General features: G+C 39.5%; 1 protein-coding gene across 1 annotated transcript in view; it reads left to right on the top strand.

Moving 5' to 3' along the window:
* LOC139749447 (pseudouridylate synthase RPUSD2-like) overlaps positions 1-27,294 on the top strand; it is a 623,283-nt gene that overhangs the window by 535,346 nt on the left and 60,643 nt on the right. Inside the window, exons 9-12 of the mRNA XM_071663310.1 lie at positions 10,259-10,370; positions 23,352-23,542; positions 24,033-24,236; positions 26,139-26,330. Of these exons, the coding sequence (XP_071519411.1) occupies positions 10,259-10,370; positions 23,352-23,542; positions 24,033-24,236; positions 26,139-26,330 (699 nt within the window). The remainder of the gene's footprint in view (positions 1-10,258; positions 10,371-23,351; positions 23,543-24,032; positions 24,237-26,138; positions 26,331-27,294) is intronic.

The raw sequence follows: 27,294 nt of genomic DNA, 5'->3' as shown, positions 1-27,294 counted from the left end.
TATATATATATATATATATATATATTTTTTTTTTTTTTTTTCTTCTTTTTTTAATTTTCCAAAAGAAGGAACAGAGAAGGGGGCCAGGTGAGGATATTCCCTCAAAGGCCCAGTTCTCTGTTCTTAACGCTACCTCGCTGACACGGGAAATGGCGAATAGTTTGAAAGAAAAAAGAAATATATATATATATATATATATATATATATATATATATATATATATATATATATATATATATATATATATATATATTTTTTTTTTTGCTTTGTCGCTGTCTCCCGCGTTTGCGAGGTAGCGCAAGGAAACAGACGAAAGAAATGGCCCAACCCATCCCCATACACATGCCTTGATTGAATCCACTGACAGCACGTCAACCCCGGTATACCATATCGCTCCAATTCACTCTATTCTTTGCCCTCCTTTCACCCTTCTGCATGTTCAGGCCCCGATCACACAAAATCTTTTTCACTCCATCTTTCCACCTCCAATTTGGTCTCCCTCTTCTCCTCGTTCCCTCCACCTCCGACACATATATCCTCTTGGTCAATCTTTCCTCACTCATTCTCTCCATGTGACCAAACCATTTCAAAACACCCTCTTCTGCTCTCTCAACCACGCTCTTTTTATTTCCACACATCTCTCTTACCCTTACGTTACTTACTCGATCAAACCACCTCACACCACACATTGTCCTCAAACATGTCATTTCCAACACATCCATCCTCCTGGGCACAACTCTATCCATAGCCCACGCCTCGCAACCATACAACATTTTTGGTACCACTATTCCTTCAAACATACCCATTTTTGCTTTCCCAGATAATGTTCTCGACTTCCACACATTCTTCAAGGCTCCCAGGATTTTCGCCCCCTCCCCCACCCTATGATCCACTTCCGCTTCCATTGTTCCATCAGCTGCCAGATCCACTCCCAGATATCTAAAACACTTTACTTCCTCCAGTTTTTCTCCATTCAAACTTACCTCCCAATTGACTTGACCCTCAGCCCTACTGTACCTAATTACCTTGTTCTTATTCACATTTACTCTTAACTTTCTTCTTTCACACACTTTACCAAACTCAGTCACCAGCTTCTGAAGTTTCTCACATGAATCAGCCACCAGCGCTGTATCATCAGCGAACAACAACTGACTCACTTCCCAAGCTCTCTCATCCACAACAGACTTCATACATGCCCCTCTTTCCAAAACTCTTGCATTCACCTCCCTAACAACCTCATCCATAAACAAATTAAACAACCATGGAGACATCACACACCCCTGCCGCAAACCTACATTCACTGAGAACCAATCACTTTCCTCTCTTCCTACACGTACACATGCCTTACATCCTCGATAAAAACTTTTCACTGCTTCTAACAACTTGCCTCCCACACCATATATTCTTAATACCTTCCACAGAGCATCTCTATCAACTCTATCATATGCCTTCTCCAGATCCATAAATGCTACATACAAATCCATTTGCTTTTCTAAGTATTTCTCACATACATTCTTCAAAGCAAACACCTGATCCACACATCCTCTACCACTTCTGAAACCACACTGCTCTTCCCCAATTTGATGCTCTGTACATGCCTTCACCCTCTCAATCAATACCCTCCCATATAATTTACCAGGGATACTCAACAAACTTATACCTCTGTAATTTGAGCACTCACTCTTATCCCCTTTGCCTTTGTACAATGGCACTATGCACGCATTCTGCCAATCCTCAGGCACCTCACCATGAGTCATACATACATTAAATAACCTTACCAACCAGTCAATAATACAGTCACCCCCTTTTTTAATAAATTCCACTGCAATACCATCCAAACCTGCTGCCTTGCCGGCTTTCGTCTTCTGCAAAGCTTTTACTACCTCTTCTCTGTTTACCAAATCATTTTCCCTAACCTTCTCACTCTGCACACCACCTCGACCAAAACACCCTATATCTGCCACTCTATCATCAAACACATTCAACAAGCCTTCAAAATACTCACTCCATCTCCTTCTCACATCACCACTACTTGTTATCACCTCCCCATTTGCGCCCTTCACTGAAGTTCCCATTTGCTCCCTTGTCTTATGCACTTTATTTACCTCCTTCCAGAACATCTTTTTATTCTCCCTAAAATTTAATGATTCTCTCTCACCCCAACTCTCATTTGCCCTCTTTTTCACCTCTTGCACCTTTCTCTTGACCTCCTGTCTCTTTCTTTCATACATCTCCCACTCAATTGCATTTTTCCCTGCAAAAATCGTCCAAATGCCTCTCTCTTCTCTTTCACTAATTATCTTAATTCTTCATCCCACCACTCACTACCCTTTCTAATCAACCCACCTCCCACTCTTCTCATGCCACAAGCATCTTTTGTGCAATCCATCTCTGATTCCCTAAATACATCCCATTCCTCCCCCACTCCCCTTACTTCCATTGTTCTCACCTTTTTCCATTCTGTACTCAGTCTCTCCTGGTACTCCCTCACACAAGTCTCCCTCTCAAGCTCACTTACTCTCACCACCCTCTTCACCCTAACATTCACTCTTCTTTTCTGAAAACCCATACAAATCTTCACCTTAGCCTCCACAAGATAATGATCAGACATCCCTCCCATTGCACCTCTCAGCACATTAACATCCAATTATATATATATAATTTTTTTTTTCCGCTGTCTCCCGCGTTTGCGAGGTAGCGCAAGGAAACAGACGAAAGAAATGGCCCAACCCACCCCCATACACATGTATATACATACATCCACACACGCAAATATACATACCTACACAGCTTTCCATGGTTTACCCCAGACGCTTCACATGCCCTGATTCAATCCACTGGGAAAATGAAACACAATAAGTTCCCAAGTGCACTTTCGTGAATAATCACGTCATCAGGGTAGACACAAGAGAGAAATATAAGTCTGTTGATATTCAACGAAGAGACGTAGCTATGACGCCATTTGGTAAACATGCGATTGTCTAAGACAGACAACGAGCGTATCATAAAATTATTATGTGGACAAGTAGGTGAATTGTTTACAAATTTTTTTTTTTTTTTTTTTTTTTCATACTATTCGTCATTTCCCGCATTAGCGAGGTAGCGCTAAGAACAGAGGACTGGGCCTTTGAGGGAATATCCTCACCTGGCCCCCTTCTCTGTTCCTTCTTTTGGAAAAAAAAAAAAAAAAAAAAAGTTATCCAATTTGTATAGACCTTCACTGATATTAAGATTATATATATATTTATATTTATTTTATTATACTTTTTCACTGTCTCCCGCATTAGCATAAGGAAACAGACAAAAGAATGGCCCAACCCACCCACATACACATGTATATACATAAACGCCCACACACACACCCACATATACATACCTATACATTTCAACGTATGCATACATATATGTATACATATATACACATGTGCATATTCATACATGCTGCCTTCATACATTCTCGTCGCCACCCCACCACACATAAAATGGCACCCCCTCCCCCCTTGTGGGCGCGAGGTAGCGCTAGGAAAAGACAACAAAGGCCACTTTCGTTCACACTCAAGTCTCTATCTGCCATGAGTAATGCACCAAAACCACAGCTCCCTTTCCACATCCAGGCCCCACAAAACTTTCCATGGTTTACCCCAGACGCTTCATATTCCCTGGTTCAATCCATTGACAGCACGTCGACTCCGGTATACCACATCATTCCAGTTCACTCTATTCCTTGCACACCTGTTCAGGCCCCGATCTCTCAAAATCTTTTTCACTCCATCCTTCCACTCCCAATTTGTTCCCCCATTTCTCATCGTTCCCTCCACCTCTGACACATATATCCTCTTTGTCAGTCTTTCCTCACATTTTCTCCATGCAACCAAACCATTTCAATACCCCTCTTCTGCCCTCTCAACCAATCTTTTTATTACCATACATCTCTCTTACCCTTTCATTACTTACTCGATCAAACCAATTCACACCTCATATTGTCCTCAAACTTTTCATTTCCAACACATCCAACCCTCCTCTGCACAACCCTATCTATATCCCCTGCCACACAATCATATAACATTGTTGGAACCACTATTCCTTCAAACATACCCATTTTAGGTGTCCAAGATAACGTTCTCACCTTCCACACATTCTTCAACGCTCCCAGAACCTTCTCCCCCTCCCCCACCCTTTGACTCACTTCTGCTTCCATGGTTCCATCCGCTGCCAAATCCACTCCCAGATATCTAAAACACTTCACTTCCTCCAGTTTTTCTCCATTCAAACTTCCCAATTTACTTGTCCCTCAACCTTTGATTCACATTTGCTCTCAACTTTCTTCTTTCACACACTTTTCCAAACTCAGTCACCAACTTCTGCAGCTTCTCACCTGAATCAGCCACCAGCGCTGTATCATCAGCGAACAATAACTGACTCACTTCCCAAATCCTCTCATCCACAACAGACACATACTTGCCCATCTCCAAAACTCTTGCATACACCTCCCTAACAACCTATCCATAAACAAATTAAACAACTATGGTATGTATATGTGTGGGTGTGGACGTGTATGTATATACATGTGTATGTGGGTGGGTTGGGCCATTCTTTCGTCTGTTTCCTTGCGCTACCTCGCTAACGCGGGAGACAGTGACAAAGTGTAATAGATAAAATGTAAATGAATAAATATATGTGTGGTGTTGAGGTGTTTTGATCGAGTAAGTAATGAAAGGGTAAGAGAGATGTATGGAAATAAAAAGTGTGGTTGAGAGAGCAGAATAGGGTGTGTTGAAATTGTTTAGACATATGGAGAGAATGAGTTAGGAAAGATTGACAAAGAGGATATATGTGTCAGAGGTGGAGGGAAGAAGGAGAAGCAGGAGACCAAATTGGAGGTGAAAGGATGGAGTGAAAAGATTTTGAGCGATCAGGGCTTGAACATATAGGAAGGTGAGAAGCATGCAAGGAATAGAGTGAATTGGAGTGATGCAGTATACCAGGGTCAACGTACTGTCAGTGGACTGAACCAGGGCATGTGAAACGTCTGGGTTAAACCATGGAAAGGTCTGTGGGGCTATGCTTTTGGTGTATTACACATGCCAGCTAGGGACTGAGTGTGAACAAATGTGGCCTTTTCTGTCTGTTTTCCTAGCACTACCTTGCTGAAGCGGGAGGTAACGATGCTGTTTGCTGTGGGGGTGGGGTAGCGACAGAAATGGATGAAGGCAAGCAAGTATGAATATGTACATGTATATATATGTATGTATATGTCTGTGTATATGAGTGGCTGGGCAATTCTTTGTCTGTTTCCTGGCACTACCTCTGATGCAGGAAAGAGCGATTTTGTATGATAATAATAGTAATTGTAGATATCACACTCCCCTGCTGCAAACTGACATTCACTGGGAACCAGTCACTCTCCTCTCTTCCTACTCTTGCCCATGCATGATATCCTTGGTAAAACAATTCACTGCTTCTAGCAACTTGCCTCCTACACCATATACTCTAAAGACCTTCCACAAAGGAACTCCATCAACCCCATCATATTCCTTCTCCAGATCCATAAATGCCACATACAAATCCATATGTTTTTTCTAAGTATTTCTCACATACATTCTTCAAAGCAGACGCTTGATCTACACATCATCTACCACTTCTGAAACCACACTGCTCTTCTCCAATCTGATGCTCTGTACATGCCTTCACCCTCTCAATCAATACTGTCCCATATCATTTCCAGGAATACTTGACAAACTTATACCTCTATAGTTTGAACACTCGCCTTTATCCCCTTTGCATTTGTACAGTGTCACTATTCACGCATTCTGCCAATCCTCAGGCAATTCGCCATGGTCCATACCTACATTGAATATCCTTACCATCCAATCAACAACACAGTCACCCCCTTTTTTAATAGATTCTACTGCAATATCATCTAAACCTGCCATCTTGCCAGATTTCATCTTCCTCAAAGCTTTCACTACCTCTTCTTTCTTTAACAAACCATTCTCCCTGACCCTCTCACTTCGGCACACCACCCTGACCAAAACATCCTATATCTGCCTCTCTGTCATCAAACACATTCAACAAACCTCCAAAATACTCCCTCCATCACTGCCAGTTAATACCTCCCCACTTGCTCCCTCCACTGATGTTCCAATCTGTTCTCTTGTCTTACGCACATTATTTACCTCCTTCCAAAACATCTTTTAATTCTCCATAAATTTTAATGATAATCTCTCACCCCAACTCTCATTTGCCCTTATGTTCAACCTTTGCACCTTTCTCTTAACCTCCTGCCACTTTCTTATATACATCTCCCAGTCATTTGCACTCCGTGTTGGGAATGCAAGGGCCTGGGAAGTGAGCCAGTTGTTCGCCGATGATACAGCTCAAGTGGCTGATTCAGGTGAGAACCTGCAGAGGTTGGTGACTGAGTTTGGAAAAGTGTGTGAAAGGAGAAAGTTGAGAGTAAATGAGAATAAGAGCAAAGTTATTAGGTTTAGTCAGGTTAAGGGACAAGTTGAGTGGGATGTAAGTGTGAATGGAGAAAAATTGGAGGAAGTGAAGTTCGCATGGAGAAAAATTGGAGGAAGTGAAGTGTTTTAGATATCTTAGAGTGGACTTAGCAGCAGATGGAACCATGGAAGCGGAAGTGAGTCACAGGATGGGGGAGAGGGCAAAGGATTTGGGAGCGACGAAGAATGTCTGAAAAGAGAGAATGTAATCTCAAAAGAGCAAAAATGGGTATGTTTGAAGGAATAGTAGTTCCATCAATGATATATGGTTGCGAGGCATGAGCTATAGATAGGGTTGTATGGAGGAGAGTGGATGGGTTGGAAATGAAATGTTTGAGGACAGTACGTGGTGTGGGGTGGTTTGACCGAGTAAGTAATAAAAGGGTAAGAGAGATGTGTGAAAATGTAAAGTATGTTTGAGAGAGCAGAAGCAGGTGTGTTGAAATGGTTTGGACATATGTAGAGAATGAGTGGGGGAGGGGGCGAAGGTTTTGGGAGCAATGAAGAATGTGTGGAAGGCAAGAATGTTATTTTAGAGAGCAAAAATGGTTATGTTTGAAGGAATAGTGGCTCCAACAATGTTATATGGTTGCGAGGCATGGGCTATAGATAGGGTAGTGCGGAGGAGGGTGGATGTGTCTGAAATGAAATGTTTGAGGACAATATGTGGTGTAAGGTGGTTTGATTGAGTGAGTAATGAAAGGGTAAGAGAAATTTGTGGTAATAAAAAGTGTGGTTGAGAGAGTAGAAGAGGGTGTGTTGAAATGGTTTGGTCACATAGAGAGAATGAGTGAGGAAAGATTGACAAAGAGGATATATGTGTCTGAGGTGGAGGGAAGAAGGAGAAGCGGGGGACCAAATTGGAGGTGGAAGGATGGAGTGAAAAAGATTTTGAGCAATCACGGCCTGAACTCAATACAGGAGAGTGAAAGGCATGCAAGGAATAGATTGAATTGGAACAATACGGTATACTGGGGTCGACTTGCTGTCAATGGATTGAACCAGGGCATGTGAAGTGTCTGGGGTAAACCATGGAGAGGTCTGTGGGGCCTGGATGTGGAAAGTGAGCTGTGGTTTTGGTGCATTCCACATTACAGCTAGAGACTGAGTGTGAATGAATGTGGCCTTTTTTTTCTGTTCCTGGCACTGCCTCGCTGGAGGGGGAGAGGGAATGCTATTTTGTGTGTGGTGGGGCGGCGATAGGAATGGATGAAGGCAGCAAGTATGAGTATGTACATGTGCATATATGTATATGTCTGTGTATGTATATGTATGTATACATTGAAATGAATATGTATGTATATGTGTGTGTGGGTATTTATGTATATGCATGTGTATGTGGGTGGGTTGGGCCATTCTTTGTCTGTGTCCTTGTGCTGCCTTGCTAACACCAGAGATGCCAATTAGGTATAATGAATAGATAAATGAATATTATTTTATTCTATTTATTGTACTTGATCGCCGTTTCCCGCATTAGCAACAGATAGCCAGGAAACAGGTGAAGAATGACCCATCCACTCATATATAAATAAATGCCCATACATACACATATACGTACACATACATGCACATATATACACCTGTACATATTCGTACTTGTTTGCCTTCATCCATCCTGGCACTACCTCACCGTACAGGAAACAGCATTGCTACCCCCCTGCTTCCGTGAGGTAGCGTCAGAAAAACAGACAAAGGCCACTTTCATTCACATGCGATCTCTAGCTGTCATGTGTAATGAACTGAAACCACAGTTCACTGTCCACACCAAGGCCCCACAGATTTTTCCATAGTTTACCCCAGATATTTCACCTTTCCTGGCTCAGTTCATTTACAGCACGTTGACCCTGGTATACCACATTGTTCCAATTCTTTCTGTTTCCCGTGTTAGCAAGGTAAAGTTAAGAACAGAGGACTGAGCCTTAGAGGAAATATCCTCATTTGGCCCCTTTCTCTGTTCCTTCTTTTGGAAAATTAAAGATAGGAGGGGAAGATTCCTATCCCCCCTCCCCCCCAGTTGCCTTCTACAACATGCTGGGAATACAAGGGAAGTATTCCTTCTCCAATATCCCTATCCCCCGTTACTATTATTGTACTTGGTTGCTGTTTCTCGCGTCATCGAGGTAGTGCCAGGATACAGACGAAGAAAGACCCGTCCACTCATACACACACATATACATACACACCCATACACATACACATCTATATACATGTATACACGTGTATATGTAAAGTATTTACAAATAGGTAAAATATTTCAAAACGTATATGTGGTAGAAAGTTTGCTAAAACTTTTGTGATGACTGGTGGTTGGAATATGCATGGGTCCTAAGTGGAACAACCTCATTGCTGCTAGTGGGTCAGTCTCACGGTTACCGTTGTTGCGTATAGATCTGTGCGATTTGATTGTACTTGCTAATATGATTTTCCTTGCACCTGCTGTGTTGGTGTTGTAAATGTGGCATCCAAACATCCAGCAATACCTTTCCCTACCCAAGAACAGCAGTTGAATTGAGGAGAACCTTTTGGACATTAGAAGCAGAGCTAGAAATCCTACGACGCTTTGATGCTGGTGATAAAGCTTCATTACGATAGAAAGTGCGCTAAAACTTCAGAAAGGGTTGGCGGATGAAGTAAGCATGGGTCATGGATGGAGTGTGCCATGTTTTCGTTAGTGGGTCAGTCTCTTAGGTATCACCATTATGTGTGAATCCGTGCTACTTGTGCGATTTTAGTATACGTACTAATGTGACTTTCCTGTAATCCACTGTGTTTGTTTGTTAATATGGCATCCAAACATCCAACGACATCTGCCCTAGAATCATCAGTTAGATGAAAGAGAAACTTTCTGACCTTAAAAATGAAGCTAAAGATTTTACAATGTGTTGATGCTGGTGAGGAAATATCAGCGCTTGGGTGTACTTAGAACCTGGGTTAATGCACAGTCTGGAATGTAAAGAAGAATGCATGGAAAATATAAGATGTGGTCTGCTTTACTCTGTTGTCTGCCAAGGTAACCACAAGAGTGAAGAATCCACTTATGGAGAAAATGCACTTTCTATACATAGAGCATGAGACGAGGAAGAAAAGCAGCCTTCGTAACTTTCAGCTCAGGTCCAAATCTTTGAAGATTTATGAGCTTTTTGTAAAGAAGACAAAGTAGCTGAGCTAGAGCCATTTCAAGAAAGTAAGGGATGGCTTCATAATGTGAAGGTAATGGGAGGATCCACCAATGCCATATGCTATTTCTCTTTGTGTGAGGTTTTCTCAGAACGACCTTCCAATTAAGTGAGGGATGGGCAGTTTCTGAATTGTTTAATACATAATTAAAAAATCATATTACCAGAATGTATATTGTCTGAAATGGCTGATTTCCAACGTACATTGTGGATGACAGGTTTTACAGTAATACCAAATCATATATCACATGATGGCATACTTAAATGATTTTGATTTTGGTAAAATGTGAATATTACTATATTCAGAGATTAAAATTTGTAGATATGTATTGTGGGCATCTTTTTGTAAGTTCATTTGTAATTTCATTAGATACAAGAACAAAATAGGTTTTTTCTTCCAGTGATGCATTCAAAACCAAGTTAAAAGCAACTATGTACAATAAGATTTATTACAGTATAATAGTGTGGTCAGTTATCATTACAGTAGTTGAATTATTCAAACCATAACATGGTGAGGATATTATACTGTTGATATATTAGTAGTGATGCATATTGTCTTAATGTATGAATTTCCCTCAGGCCTCTTGCTGTTTGGACGAACCCCCAAAAAAGCCCGTGAAATGGAGCAACAGATCCGCACACGTCAGGTGACGAAGGAGTATGTTTGTCGTGTAGAGGGAGAATTCCCAAGGTAAGAGTAATGATGAGTGACAAGATAAATTTCCTTATATGTGCATTCTAAGTTTTGGGAACACAACTTTTCATGCCACTTTACATATTTAGTACCTGGCTTATGGTATTCTAAGGTACAAAAGTAAAGCTCCTAACAAGGATGTCTGAATGTGTATGGCTGTAGCCAGGATGAAAAGGAGAGATAGATACATGTTATGTTTGATGAGAGAACTTTGGATATACTGGCTTTGAGTAAGACTAAGTTGGGGAAGAGGGTAGAATGGTTTCGCAAAGTTTTGGGAATAAAGTCCCGGGTCAGTGACTGGGCAATAGGGAAATAAGGAATAGTACTTCTTATGAAGAAGGAGCTGTAGGACTCTGTTAAAGACTCCTTGTAAGTAAGTGTAAGAGTGATGTGGATAATGAGAGTAGATGAAAAGAGGTGGGTAATTCTTAATGCTTATGCTCATGGTAGTAGGAGGAGTGAAGAAGAAAGAAACAGTTTTTAGGAGGTTCTGATTAAGTGCTTTGGCATCATTGATCCAAGGGGTTTGCCTTAGTAATTGGTTAGTTGAATGCTAAAGTTGATTATGTTGCAGTTAAGGGTGTAATTGGAAAGTAAGGGTCCTTATTGTAAAGGAGAGTGGGAAAAGCTGTCAAGTTGTGTGCTGAAAGAGGAATAGTAACTGGGAATACTTGGTTTATCCCTCTCACTATTTCCCACATTAGCGAGATGCTGCCAGGAACAAACAAAGAATAGCCCCTACATATCACTTAAAGAGTTATTATCTCTTGCAATCATTCAAAATCCCAGTAAATGTTTGCTTCCACCGACTACCCTTAGATTTCAGTAACATCTCAGCATCACAGATAGAAAACATAACATGTTTCTCAGTCATCTATGGAGATGCATATATGTTGACGTGGTTAGATACTACATATATGTTACCACTGACATACAGTGTGAACTTGTGAAAGTAAAGGCTTGTGTATGTTCTAATTTTCTTTTATTAGAGGGGATAGTAGAAGTATGTATTTGTATGTCTCTTTTGTCAGCTTCAAGACTGTTCTATAATGAGCAGGGGAATGATTGATTCCTTTGGAGCAAGACATTCCATGACAAGATTGTGTTTCTTTTTACCCACAGACAGTGATATAGCCTTACTGAAAGTAACTTTTTTCTCATGGTGTAACCATGTGCAGGCAGAGAGAAAAGTGGAAGAGAGAACAGAGAGGGGTGATCTGATCACAAACTTTAAAGTGTTTAAAAGAGATTGTGGAAGTGGACATTGGACAGAGCTTTGAGAAATTTAGGGATGGAGGAACCAGAAGCCGTAACATGAAATTAGGATGGTAAATGATTGAAACAGATTGACTGAGGACATAGTTAATGCAGACAACATACGTAAATTCAGGAGGTTTTATGAGAGTAAAGAACGTTCGAGAGATGGAGCCCCACAATTGTAAAACTCCCTCGCCATACTGTACAAGTAGGTAATTGCATATGCCTGATGATTACAGCCAATAAGTTTTTGAAATAGATCAGTGACATGGGCAGTGAAGAGATCTTTAAGAAATAGAGCAACCAAAGGACTTGCCATGAAATATAGCAAGAAACGTAATGTAAATAACTCTGTTTATAGTTTGAATGGGGGACGAATGGAATAGAATGACTGCATGGTTAATGCTGACAACACACAAGCATTTAAGAAGTTTTATGATGCTAGAGAAAGTTCAAGAGATGGGGCCCCTGAGTGTAAAACTATCTCTATGAACAGTGCAAACAGGTATTGGACTTCCGTGGTGCAGCAGTTCGCATTCCTGACCATGATACATTCACAGGCTGCCTTGGATCGCGTGCTAGGTTTGAATCCTGTTTGCAGCAGTTAGTCCATGGTCATTCCCTTGGGTTTGGTAGATAAAATGGGTACCTGGCTCAGGGAAGGGTATATATTCATATATATACATTGTAAGAGGTCACAGTGGTGTGTGATCGAGTATATGCATTTAAACATGAGGAAATTGAAACTCGATAAGTTCCCAAGTACACTTTCATGTAATGATCACATCATCAGGGGAGATACAACAATAAGAGAGAAGACATGGAACAGCCAGTTGATATACAAGGAAAAGATGTAGTTTAGACTCCATTAATAAACAAGAGTCAGTGGATGGTGGTGTTCGGGTCTGGCATCATGCCTGTCAAAATTTATATTATGTGAAAAGGAAAGGGACTTGTATACAAATTTTGCCTACAACAACACTATCAAGTTTGTATAGACCTTCTTTATTATTAATGTTACAATTCTTTGTGCATTTAATTATAGAGGATTCAAGGATATTTCTTGTGGTAAAGGAGTTATAGTTAATAACTGAATTATCATTACTCCAGTCATTACGATTGCCATAATTTTTAACATGATTAAACAGCATTTGATTCTTGTCCTGTTCTTTTGCTATATTCATGTTGCTTAAGTATAACATAAAGATCCTTACCAGTCTGCTCAACATATATCACAGTTTTTTTTATGGGATTCTATAAACAGAACCCACAGAATTTTCTGGTGAGTTTTTGATTAAGATGCTCTTTATAGTATTGATATTGCTGAAGACTAAATTTACATTAAAGGATTTAAGCAACCTGGGAAGTAATGTAGAATTATCACTAAAAGGGAGAACTAAAAGATTCTTGGTATCAAAGGGAGGTTCGGGTTAACTCTATAAAATTATCTCTTTGCCACCTTGAGAGATTTATCAGTTAAAGATCTAGGATACTTTAACATGGATCAAATAGAATAGATCTCATCAAACTCATCACCAAGTTCGGGCTTGCATATATGTAATGGCTTAAGGAACATCGACTGGAATGATGATAGTTTACCTTTGTCATGTTGAGCTGAGTGATGATGGATATAAGAACACATTTGTGGGTTTTCTGTATATGCTAAACTTAAACATGTTTCTATCCCTATGGGTCATGCAATCTAAAGATGTTAACATACAGTTATTTTCCACTTCCACAGTAAAGTTGATAGAAGGTACTGAATTGTTGAGTAAAGGGAAAAAATGCTTGTAAATTTTCATTTGTACGCCAAACACAAAAGACATCATCTAAGTACCTAAACCAAATTGCCTTAGATGGTAAGATATCACTTTAGTAATTTTGTTTCAAAGAATTCCATGTAATGATTACTTAAGACTGGTTGAAGAGGGTTATCCTTTGCCATATTGAATTTCTCAGCATCATATTCACCATTAAACTGAAAAACACAATATCTTATATATGATTTTATCAATTCAGTAGACACAGAAATTGAAAAAGGTAATCAAGATTTTCCAAGACATCAACTAGAAATTATAAGATGTCTTCACAACTGGAACTTTCTTGAACATGGATGAAACATCAAAACTTACCATTTTGAAATCAAAATCAACATGGAAATCATTAAGCTTCATAACTAAATCTACATTGTTCATGATATTAAGATTTGATATCAGTTAGTGGGATTGATAAACTAACCATTTTAATAATCTATATGTAATTGAGCCCACTGAACTTGCTATGGGTATGGTTGGGAAGTTTGGCAAAAGTGTTTTGATAAGTCCAAACATATATGGCAGTGAAGGGGACAATGACAAGTATCTTTTGATGAGAGAATATTACATTTCAACAACTTCAGTTCTTTGTTAGAGTGAGAATTAACTGCTTCTAGGGGATTTATACTAAGTTTAAAGTATGTAATATCATCACATAAAAGATCATTCATTTTTTATGAATAGCCAACCTTGTCCATAATCACAAGTTTGTTAGCCATGTCTGCTTTAGTTGTATGTATTTCATTATCTTTCTTCAAATTGTAAATAGCATTGATGAATCTTTTTAGACAATTTGGAGTATTTGGTTTTGACAAATTGGCGTACGCTACACTTCATCGTTAAGTAATTTACTGTACTTTTCCTAATTACAAAATGATCTTGTAATATCAACACAGTTAACCAATTTTTTTGAGCAAGCAAAACGTATACCATAGATTAGGACACAAAAAGAATCCTTGTCAAGTTGTTTATTGGAAAGGCTCACCACAAAGGAAGGGTTTTTGTTCTTAGTCCAGTCACTGTTCATCATAAGGTGGTCTAACTTACAGTTCAGTTTCCTTTGAAGACTATTCCGTTCACGTCTTAACCTGTTATAGCAGTAGTCCAACATGCGGTTTTGCCATTCTGTAGGTATAGTTATTTGAAAGGCACGTTTCTTCCCGCTTAAAATGTGAAAGGCCTCCTCCATCTCATTCTTCTTTAGTTCAGTGTGTTTTTTCAAAATGATATTTTGAAATGCATCAAATGGTCAACTAAACATCAACAACAACCATTGCAGCAGGATAGATCTTGGAAGCACTTGTTCATTAAGGCATCTCTTAAGAAATTCAAATCATAACCAGTTTATGGGCCTTGATTGATGATATGGAGTAAGCAGTAACAAAGCGGGAAAGACAGACAAATTTGAAAAAAGGAGTGTAAGAGCCATGTAGTATCCATGTTGCAAGAGGTCACAGTGGTGTGCATGATCTAGCCTATGCATATAACCATGAGAAAAATGAAATATGACAAGATCCCAAGTGCACTTTTGTGTAATGATTATATCGTCAGGGGAGACACAGGAATGAGATAGATGTAGAACAGTCAGCTGATATACAAGGAAGAGACATAGCTAAGATGTCATTGATAAAGAAGCATTACTGGATGGTGGTGTTTGCATCTGGCTTCATGCCTGTCATAAGATTTTTCTTATTTGGACAGGAAAGGAAACTGTTTACATATTTTGCCTACAAAAAAGCTATCCAGTTTGTATAGATCTTCACTAATATTAATATTACAATTCTTTTTGTATTCATTGACAGAAGATTCAGTGATATTTCTCATGGTAAAAGAGTTATAGTTCATAACTGAATTAGTGTTACTCTAGTTAATGAAGTGGTCATAATTTTTAAAATGATTATAAAGAAAACATTTGATTCTTGTCCTGTTCTTATACTATATTTATGTTGCTTAAGTCCAACATAAGGATCCTTACCAGGCTGCCCAACCAATATTGAACCTGATATAGTTTTTTTAAAGTATTCTGTAAACAGGCCACAAAATTTTCTCTCAGGTTTTTGATTGAGATATTCTTTATAGTATTGTTATTTCAGTAGATGTTCCGTAAGGCATTATGCATATGCTGTTCGAAATTTACTGCTGACGGGTTTCAGAGGATATATTCAGTTGGACCCAATTAAAGTATCCTAGATCTTTCATTGATACAATTCCTTAAGTTTGGCAAAGAAATCACTTTATAGATTTTAACCCAAACCTCCTCTTGATACCAAGAATCTTTTAGTGATAATTGTATATTATTTTAGTGATAATTGTATATTACAACCCAGGTTGCATCAATCCTTCAATGAAGATTTAACCTTCAGCAATAACAATACTATAAAGAATATCTAGATCAAAAAACTTGCCAGAAAATTCTGCAGGCTGTTTACAGAATCCCTTGTAAAAACTGTAATATGTTTTATGTTGGGCAGACTGGTAAGGATCTTTAAATTTGGCTTAAGCAACTTAAATGTGGTATAAGAACAAGACAAGAATCAAATGATATATTTAATTATGTTACAAATTATGACCCAATTATTGACTCGGGTAATGCTAATTCAGTTATTAACTGTAACTCCTTTACCACAAACAATATTGCTGAAACATCTACCATCAAATACACAAAGAATTGTAACGCTGATATTTGTGAAGGTCCATACAAACTTAATAGCTTTGTCATAGGCAAAATTTGTAAACAGTTCCCTTTCCTATCCACAAAATAGAAATTTTACAACAGGCATGATGCCAGACCAGAACACCATTTGGTATTGCTTGTTTACCAATGACATCTTAGCTCCATCTGTAACTTGTATATGAACTGACTTCTATATCTCATTGTTGTATCTCCCCTGATGATGTGATTATCACACGAAAGTGCACTTGGGAACTTATCGTGTTTCATTTTCCTGTGGTTTACTTGCATATGCTAGATCACATGCACCACTATGACCTCTTGTTGCCATATATATATATATATATGGAGAGGTCTATGGGGCCTGAATGTGGAAAGGGAGCTATGGTTTCGGTGCATTACACATGACAGCTAGAGACTGAGTGTGAACAAATGTGGCATTTTTTTTTTCTATCTTTTCCAAGCACTACCTTGCAGGAGGCAGAGGGTGGGGGGGATACTCTTTCATGTGTGGTGGGGTGGCGATGGGAAAGGATGAAGGCAGTAAGTATGAATATGTACATATGTATATGTCTGTGTATGTATATGTATGTATTCGTTGAAATGGATAGGTGTGTATATGTGTGTGTGGGCGGTTATGTATATACATGTGAATGTAGATGGGTTGGGCCATTCTTTCGTCTGTTTCCTTGCGCTACCTTGCTTACATGGGAGACAACGACTAAGTATAATATATATTTATGTTTCTTATACTTTGTCGTTGTCTCCCATGTTAGCAAGGTAGCGCAAGGAAACAGACGAAAGAATGGCCCAACCCACCCACATACACATGTATATACATACACGTCCACACCCACACATATACATACCAATACATCTTAACATATATATACACACACAGACATATACATATATACACATGTTTATAATTCATAGTCTGACCTTATTCATTCCTGTAGCCACCCCACTACACTTGAAATAACAACCCCCTCCCCCCGCATGCGCACAAGGTGGTGCTAGGAAAAGACAACAAAGGCCACATTCGTTCACACTCAGTCTCTAGGTCTCATGTAATAATGCACCGAAACCACAGCTCCCTTTCCACATCCAGGCCCCACAGAACTTTCCATGGTTTATCCCAGATGCTTCACGTGCCCTGGTTCAATCCATTGACAGCATGTCGACCCCGGTATACCACATCGTTCCAATTCACTCTATTCCTTGAATGCCTTTCACCCTCCTGCATGTTCAGGCCCGAATCACTCAAAATCTTTTTCACTCCATCTTTCCACCTCCAATTTGGTCTCCCACTTCTCGTTCTCTCCACCTCTGACACATATATTCTCTTGGTCAATCTTTCCTCACTCATTCTCTCCATGTGACCAAACCATTTCAAAACACCCTCTTCTGCTCTCTCAACAACACTCTTTTTATTACCACACATCTCTCTTACCCTATCATTACTTACTCGATCAAACCACCTCACACCACATATTGTCCTCAAACATCTCATTTCCAGCACATCCACCCTCCTCCGCACAACTCTATCCATAGCCCACACCTCGCAACCATATAACATTGTTGGAACCACTATTCCTTCAAACATACCCATTTTTGCTTTCCAAGATAATGTTCTCAACTTCCACGCATTCTTCAACGCTCCCAGAACTTTCGCCCCCTCCCCCACCCTGTGATTCACTTCCGCTTCCATGTTTCCATCCGCTGCCAAATCCACTCCCACATACCTAAAACACTTCACTTCCTCCAGTTTTTCTCCATTCAAACTTACCTCCCAGTTGACTTGTCCCTCAACCCTACTAACCCTAATAACCTTGCTCTTATTCACATTTACTCTCAGCTTTCTTCTCTTACACACTTTACCGAACTCAGTCACCAGCTTCTGCGGTTTCTCACACGAATCAGCCACCAGCACTGTATCATCAGCGAACCACAACTGACTCACTTCCCAAGCTCTTTCATCCACAACAGACTGCATACTTGCCCCTCTTTCCAAAACTCTTGCATTCACCTCCCTAACAACCCCATCCATAAACAAATAAAACATCCATGGAGACATCTCACACCCCTGCCGCAAACCAACATTCACTGAGAACCAATCACTTTCCTCTCTTCCTACACGTACACATGCCTTACATCCTCGATAAAAACTTTTCACTGTTTCTAACAACTTGCCTCCCACACCATATATTCTTAATACCTTCCACAGAGCACCTCTATCAACTCTATCATATGCCTTCACTAGATCCATAGATGCTACATACAAATCCATTTGCTTTTCTAAGTATTTCTCACATACATTCTTCAAAGCAAACACCTGGTCCACACATCCTCTACCACTTCTGAAACCACTCTGCTCTTCCTCAATCTGATGCTGTGAAAAAGATTTTGAGTGATTGGGGCCTGAACATGCAGGAGGGTGAAAGGCGGGCAAGGAATAGAGTGAATTGGATCGATGTGGTATACCGGGGTCGACGTGCTGTCAGTGGATTGAATCAGGGCATGTGAAGTGTCTGGGGTAAACCATGGAAAGTTCTGTGAGGCCTGGATGTGGAAAGGGAGCTGTGGTTTTGGGCATTATTGCATGACAGCTAGAGACTGAGTGTGAACGAATGGGGCCTTTGTTGTCTTTTCCTAGCGCTACCTCGCACACATGAGGGGGGAGGGGTATGGTATTCCATGTGTGGCGAGGTGGCGATGGGAATGAATAAAGGCAGACAGTGTGAATTGTGTGCATGTGTATATGTGTATATGTCTGTGTGTGTATATATATGTGTACATTGAGATGTATGGGTATGTATATTTGCGTGTGTGGACGTGTATATATATACATGTGTATGGGGGTGGATCGGGCCATATCTTTCGTCTGTTTCCTTGCTCTACCTCGCAAACGCGGGAGACCGACAAAGCAAAATCAAATAAATATAAATATATATATATATATATATTATCCCTGGGGATATGGGAGAAAGAATACTTCCCACGTATTCCCTGCGTGTTGTAGAAGGCAACTAAAAGGGAAGGGAGCGGGTGGCTGGAAATCCTCCCCTCTCGCTTTTTTTTTCTTTTTTTTTCCAAAAGAGGGAACAGAGAAGGGGGCCAGGTGAGGATATTCCCTCAAAGGCCCAGTCCTCTGTTCTCAACGCTACCTCGCTAATGCGGGAAATAGCGATTAGTATGAAAGAAAGAAAAGATATATATATATATATATATATATATATATATATATATATATATATATATATATATATATATATATATTATCCCTGGGGATAGGGGAGAAAGAATACTTCCCACGTATTCCCTGCGTGTCGTAGAAGGCGACTAAAAGGGGAGGGAGCAGGGGGCTGGAAATCCTCCCCTCTTATTATTTTTTTTTAATTTTCCAAAAGAAGGAATAGAGAAGGGGGCCAGGTGAGGATATTCCCTTAAAGGCCCAGTTCTCTGTTCTTAACGCTACCTCGCTAACGCGGGAAATGGCGAATAGTTTGAAAGAAAGAAAAGAATATATATATATATATATATATATATATATATATATATATATATATATATATATATATATATATATATATATATATATGGCTTGCGCAAAAGATGCTTAGGCATGAGAAGCGTGGGAGGTGGGTTGATTAGAAAGGGTAGTGAGTGGTGGGATGAAGAAGTAAGATTATTAGTTAAAGAGAAGAGAGAGGCATTTGGATGATTTTTGCAGGGAAAAATGCAAAGGAGTGGGAGATGTATAAAAGAAAGAGGCAGGAGGTCAAGAGAAAGGTGCAAAAGGTGAAAAAGAGGGCAAATGAGAGTTGAGGTGAGAGAGTATCATTAAATTTTAGGGAGAATAAAAAGATGTTTTGGAAGGAGGTAAATAAAGTGCATAAGACAAGGGAGCAAATGGGAACTTCAGTGAAAGGGGCAAATGGGGAGGTGATAACAAGTAGTGGTGATGTGAGAAGGAGATGGAGTGAGTATTTTGAAGGTTTGTTGAATGTGTTTGATGATAGAGTGGCAGATATAGGGTGTTTTGGTCGAGGTGGTGTGCAGAGTGCGAGGGTTAGGGAAAATGATTTGGTAAATAGAAAAGAGGTAGTAAAATCTTTACAGAAGATGCAAGGCAGCAGGTTTGGATGGTATTGCAGTGGAATTTATTAAAAAAGGGGTGACTGTATTGTTGACTGGTTGGTAAGGTTATTTAATGTATGTATGATTCATGGTGAGGTGCCTGAAGATTGGCGGAATGCTTGCATAGTGCCATTGTACAAAGGCAAAGGGGATAAGAGTGAGTGCTCAAATTACAGAGGTATAAGTTTGTTGAGTATTCCTGGTAAATTATATGGGAGGGTATTGATTGAGAGGGTGAAGGCATGTACAGAGCATCAGATTGGGGAAGAGCAGTGTGGTTTCAGAAGTGGTAGAGGATGTGTGGATCAGGTGTTTGCTTTGAAGAATGTATGTGAGAAATACTTAGAAAAGCAAATGGATTTGTATGTAGCATTTATGGATCTGGAGAAGGCATATGATAAGAGTTGATAGAGATGCTCTGTGGAAGGTATTAAGAATATATGGTGTGGGAGGCAAGTTGTTAGAAGCAGTGAAAAGTTTTTATCGAGGATGTAAGGCATGTGTACGTGTAGGAAGAGAGGAAAGTGATTGGTTCTCAGTGAATGTAGGTTTGTGGCAGGGGTGTGTGATGTTTCCATGGTTGTTTAATTTGTTTATGGATGGGGTTGTTAGGGAGGTGAATGCAAGAGTTTTGGAAAGAGGGGCAATTATGCAGTCTGTTCTGGATGAGAGAGCTTGGTAAGTGAGTCAGTTGTTGTTCACTGATGATACAGCGCTGTTGGCTGATTCATGTGAGAAACTGCAGAAGCTGGTGACTGAGTTTGGTAAAGTGTGTGAAAGAAGAAAGTTAAGAGTAAATGTGAATAAGAGCAAGGTTATTAGGTACAGTAGGGTTGAGGGTCAAGTCAATTGGGAGGTAAGTTTGAATGGAGAAAAACTGGAGGAAGTAAAGTGTTTTAGATATGTGGGATTGGATTTGGCAGCGGATGGAACCATGGAAGCAGAAGTGAATCATAGGGTGGGGGAGGGGGCGAAAATTCTAGGAGCCTTGAAGAATGTTTGGAAGTCGAGAACATTACCTCGGAAAGCAAAAATGGGTATGTTTGAAGGAATAGTGGTTCCAACAATGTTGTATGGTTGCGTGGTGTGGGCTATGGATAGAGTTTTGAGCAGGAGGGTGGATGTGCTGGAAATGAGATGTTTGAGGACAATGTGTGGTGTGAGGTGGTTTGATCGAGTAAGTAATGTAAGGGTAAGAGAGATGTGTGGAAATTAAAAGAGTGTGGTTGAGAGAGCAGAAGAGGGTGTTTTGTCACATGGAGAGAATGAGTGAGGAAAGATTGACCAAAAAGATATATTTGTCAGAGGTATAGGGAACGAGGAGAAGTGGGAGACCAAATTGGAGGTGGAAAGATGGAGTGAAAAAGATTTTGAGTGATCGGGGCCTGAACATGCAGGAGGGTGAAAGGCGTGCAAGGAATAGAGTAAATTGGAATGATGTGGTATACCGGGGTCGATGTGCTGTCAATTGATTGAACCAGGGCATGTGAAGCGTCTGGGGTAAACCATGGAAAGTTCTGTGGGGCATGGATGTGGAAAGGGAGCTTTGGTTTCGGTGCATTATTACATGAGAGCTAGAGAATGAGTGTGAACGAATGGGGCCTCTGTTGTTTTTTCCTAGCACTACCTTGCACACATGAGGGGGGAGGGGGTTGTTATTCCATGTGTGGCGAGGTGGCGATGGGAATAAATAAAGGCAGACAGTATGAATTATGTACATGTGTATACATGTATATGTCTGTGTGTTTATGTATGTATGTGTACATTGAGATGTATAGGTATGTATATTTGCGTGTGTGGACGTGTATGTATATACATGTGTATGTGGGTGGGTTGGGCCATTCTTTCGTCTGTTTCCCTGCGCTACCTCGCTTACGTGGGAGACAGCGAGAGAGCAAAATAGAAATAGAAATAATTATTAGTATTATTATTATACTTGATCAACGTTGGTTTCCTGAATCAGCGAGTAAATGGTAAAAAGAGTAAAAAGAAGGAGAATAGAGAGGTAAGCAAATGATATTTGTGCTCTACATGCCTTATCAATTTGGTGTTGCTGGGTGGACAAGGCATCCATATATATTATTTCGGTATATTTTTTGAAGATTGTTTCAAAGACTATCAAACATGAAATTTACCAATGTAGATGAACAAATAAAACCTCTGTATATGATAATACTTATTCTGTAAAATTTAAACAATAGAGCCAGTGCCTCATGAATGGACACATCCAGGATTTGGTCAAGCAGGAGTGGAGATTATGAAATCACTAAGAGAGGATGAAAAGATCAAAACATGGGTGATAAAAAAGAACACATTTTATCATAGCAAATTTAGTTCTTTCGAGTTATTTGGATGTCAGTATCAATTGCTAGTGTAAGTCAGATTCTTACAGAATTAGATACAGCTGTTGTAAAGATGTGAGGAACTCTCTACCTTCTCATGCCTTTTCCTGAAGAAGGTCCGAAAGATTTTTCAGTTGGTGGGTGTAGCTTGATGTTGATGATCTTAATGACCCTGGCAGCTAATGGGTTTAAAGGCCAAATAACCAAGCAACTTATTGTATATTGCAAACTGAAATGAAATAGGGAAGAAGGTAGTGAATATTGCAAAAAGAAATTTACTGGGAAGAAGGCCAGAAATTGACCATTATGACAATACTCTCTTCTGTTGGCAACTTGCTTATTGTAATATCTGTTTAAAAGTAATGTGATTAACTTTAGAACATACAGTGTTGCAAAAAAGGAGATGGTGAAAGGGACTGTAAAAATATATTGCCATCAAATCAATACAGAATCAGACCAACCATTTTACATAAAATATCAAAAAAGACAAGCAGTTGCCAGTGTAAAGTAGAATTTACCGTCCATACATTCAGTTTCACAGTATATTTGGGCTCCTTATTTGTTATCACAGCATGAAAAGATGAAAGACTTGCATAGAAGAAAAAAAAAAATCTGCTTTTGTTTAACCTTATAACCTGCTTTAACATTTTTCATAATTTTCTGAGAAACGTCAATTTTATGGATCTTTTTGTTCCTGTTCTCATTTTAGTTATATTTACTGATATTCTTTTGAACTTATTTCCTTTAACAGTGAGCCTGTTGAATGCAATGAGCCCATAGAAGTGGTGAGCTACAAGATTGGTGTGTGCAAAGTGTCACCCACTGGGAAGGAGTGTCGCACAGAGTTTCAACGTCTCTCTTACAATGGCAAGACATCAGTAGTGTTATGCCGCCCCCATACTGGTCGTATGCATCAAATTCGTGTCCATCTGCAGTATCTGGGTAAATTGATTTGGTATTTAACATTTTTATGATATCTTAGAGTAATTTTAGAGTAAACTTTCCTTGTGAATATGGATTTTGTTTTACCATAACATATATGGCACAGTAAATTGATTAAGATTAATATGTCTCTCTATCTGTCTGTCTGTCTGTCTGTCTATTTATCTATATCTATCTATCTATCTATCTAACTCCCATTCCCTCTAGGAATTCCCAACAAAGGGATGGCTATGGCAAAAGCCTCTACTTATCCCTGTCCTTACATGCCTCCCTCGCATACATAATTCCACACATTTCTCCTCAGTACATTTCTCCTCAGTACTCTTCCACTGTATTTCCCCATGTCACAGGTGGTCTTCCAGTCACATTATTCCCTATAATTGTACTTTAATACACCCTCCTAAGCTCCCCATCTTGCATTATTTCCACATGCCCAAACCACTTTGACTACAATTCATTCCCTTTATTCATATTATCTTATACTTTACAGGTTACCCAATTGTTAATGATCCCCTTTACAATCATACGGTATTTGGGCCAAACAAGGCAAAAGGGGGTATTGTTGGTAAGACTGATGAACAATTAATTCAAGACCTAATCAAGATCCACAATGCTGAAAATTGGCTTGGAATGGATGGTGATGCTGAGTATTCTATGTTTAAAGGTCGAGAGAAGACTGACAATGATGAGGAAGGTAAGTTACTATTCCTCCTATCTAATTCTTCTCTCCATTTAGACATAATTTTTACATGCTCCTAACTTCATTAACATTCTGTAGAGTAGGAGAAAAGTCATGAATTAATTATTTCCAGGCATGATTTCATTTATATATTCATACATGCATATACCTGAGAACCACACACATTTCATGGTTAGCATGGGTGGTTGGTTATTTGGGTTATAGGACTATCAGTTGTATATGTCATGAAGGCTGTCATCATCAAGTTATGATAACCACCACCTGAAAAGCATTCAGCAGTTTCGTACATTAACTCTTTCATTGTACTATAAAGTTGTCTTGTTTTTACATAGTGCCACACCACCACTGTCAGTCCATAATCTTAAACCCTCATTTAATCTGGAAAAAAAAATATCACACATTATATGCAATCTTAAGCTGTCAAAGACTGTGCAAGTACCTTATCTGTGTCTTCACTGGACAGGTCTCATAGCTCACCATGTCTAATCACAGCAGAGGTTGGCATTTTTCACAATGTGAGCTCTATGCTACTCCCAGTCCAGTATCATAGCATGCATAAAACAATTATTATGCATAATCACAGATACCCATACATTAAGAATATTTAGGGAGAGTCATCTGATCACTAGATGGACATCAATTTAAGACAGCAGCAGCATCTTGAAGTGTTTGAGATGGTTATCTTTGCCACAGTGCAAACTGGATGCTACTCTCTGGAGCACTTTGGTAGCCCAGTACAATCATACATCCATTTTGTTGTTGTCGAGTGGTTCCTATGGCTTCTAGGAATTTAGGCAGGAAAGAGCAGCCATAGCTTAATGTGTCTTCACTTGACAGGTCTCATAGCTCACCATGTCTAATCACAACAGAGGTTGGCATTCTTCACATTGTGAGCTCTATGCTACTCCCAGTCCAGTATCAGTCCCTTTATAGATAGATAGATGTGTGTTAAGCTCTTTTACAGAGGGGAGATAGTTGGCTTGTTTGTATCGGCTCTCAAGACACACATCTCACCTTAATTTCTGTTCAGAATCAATTGTCTACCACCTGTAGGTGGCTTTTAGAATTTGTAGGCACTGGCATGTCCTCTTTGACTGATTTAAGCATTCTAATGTCAATTAGAGGCCTTTGTCCTCAAAGGCACCAAAAATTCCTCCACAAGTAGCAGGTTGGCACTGTTATGACGTATTTCAGTGAGCATCATTATATGTATACAGATATAGGTATAAACTAAAAGATCACTGATGAAACTGGTTTATCAATGGAATGAAATGATAGCAGTCATACTTCACATGCATAATTACACTGATCATCATTGTTTGATTACGTTTTGAATTTGTAACAGCCTCTGGTGTGCTTTTTACAAAGTAGTTTGTGGTAAATCTTGATTGCTGGAGGTGATTATAAAGCAAATGATTATGCAGCTGCTGTAGTGTGCTGCACACATATTGAGATGTAGGGTAGAAGACATCCCTTAAAATTAGCATAAGGTAGTTTAGTAAATTGTACCCTATGTTCCCATCTGATTTATTATAATTCAGTGCCTGCAAACCTCAACAGCAGTATTCTGCCAAGTACTGTACTGTACTGTTCTTCTTTAGTACAGTAATAAGACGTATCTAACAATTCTTATTAATTGATATTTACTGCAATAACAATTTTTTTCAAGATTTGGAACCTTGTAACCAAAGCTGGTGCAGAATAAGGAAAATGAATTGAGCAACATTGAAACCTTGTGTTTGGAATTTCATGCTCTGCCAAATACATATATAAAGATATTAAATGCACAGAATTTCTTTTCATTCAGAAGTTAACCTAACTAGTTTTAAGGAAATAGTGAACCAATAATTTATCTTCCAAGGTACTCCTTAGTTAATAAAATACTTACTATTGCAGGAGGATCACAGCGTAATACACCAAGTCCCAAAGAAAAATCTCCAGAAGCAAGCAATGCTCCAAGAGTTACCTCCCCCCCAGCACTTGTAGCTCCCACCGGATACCAGTCGCCAAAAGGAATTGTCTCATCGGCAATGGAAATTCAGCCATCATTGATCACAGCTGAATCTGTCCCTCCAAAGGCAGTAAATGGTACGACATCACAGGTATCCTTTATTCATGTTAACTGACAAAATGATATCACTTAATTTATTATGTCCCACCTTAACAAAAGTTTCTGCAAGACATTGTTATCACCCCAATGTGTATGTGTGTGCTTTCTTTTATAGTGTATTGTATTAGTATTATTTTTATTATTATTATTTATTTATTTTTATTTATTTTGCTTTGTCGTTGTCTCCTGCGTTAGCGAGATAGCGCAAGGAAACAGACGAAAGATAGCCCAACCCACCCACATACACATGTATATACATACACGTCCACACACGCAAATATACATACCTATACATCTCAATATATATATATATATATGTATATATATTTTTTTTTTTCTTATACTTTGTCACTGTCTCCCGCGTTTGCGAGGTAGCGCAAGGAAACAGACGAAAGAAATGGCCCAACCCCCCCCCATACACATGTATATACATACGTCCACACACGCAAATATACATACCTACACAGCTTTCCATGGTTTACCCCAGACGCTTCACATGCCTTGATTCAATCCACTGACAGCACGTCAACCCCGGTATACCACATCGCTCCAATTCACTCTATTCCTTGCCCTCCTTTCACCCTCCTGCATGTTCAGGCCCCGATCACACAAAATCTTTTTCATTCCATCTTTCCACCTCCAATTTGGTGTCCCTCTTCTCCTCGTTCCCTCCACCTCCGACACATATATCCTCTTGGTCAATCTTTCCTCACTCATTCCCTCCATGTGCCCAAACCACTTCAAAACACCCTCTTCTGCTCTCTCAACCACGCTCTTTTTATTTCCACACATCTCTCTTACCCTTACGTTACTCACTCGATCAAACCACCTCACACCACACATTGTCCTCAAACATCTCATTTCCAGCACATCCATCCTCCTGCGCACAACTCTATCCATAGCCCACGCCTCGCAACCATACAACATTGTTGGAACCAGTAT

The sequence above is a fragment of the Panulirus ornatus genome, chromosome 7 (assembly GCF_036320965.1).
Source record: "Panulirus ornatus isolate Po-2019 chromosome 7, ASM3632096v1, whole genome shotgun sequence".
NCBI lineage: Eukaryota > Metazoa > Arthropoda > Malacostraca > Decapoda > Palinuridae > Panulirus > Panulirus ornatus.
The sequence above is the reverse complement of the archived record's forward strand: the minus strand, read 5'-3'. Positions and strand labels throughout refer to the sequence as shown.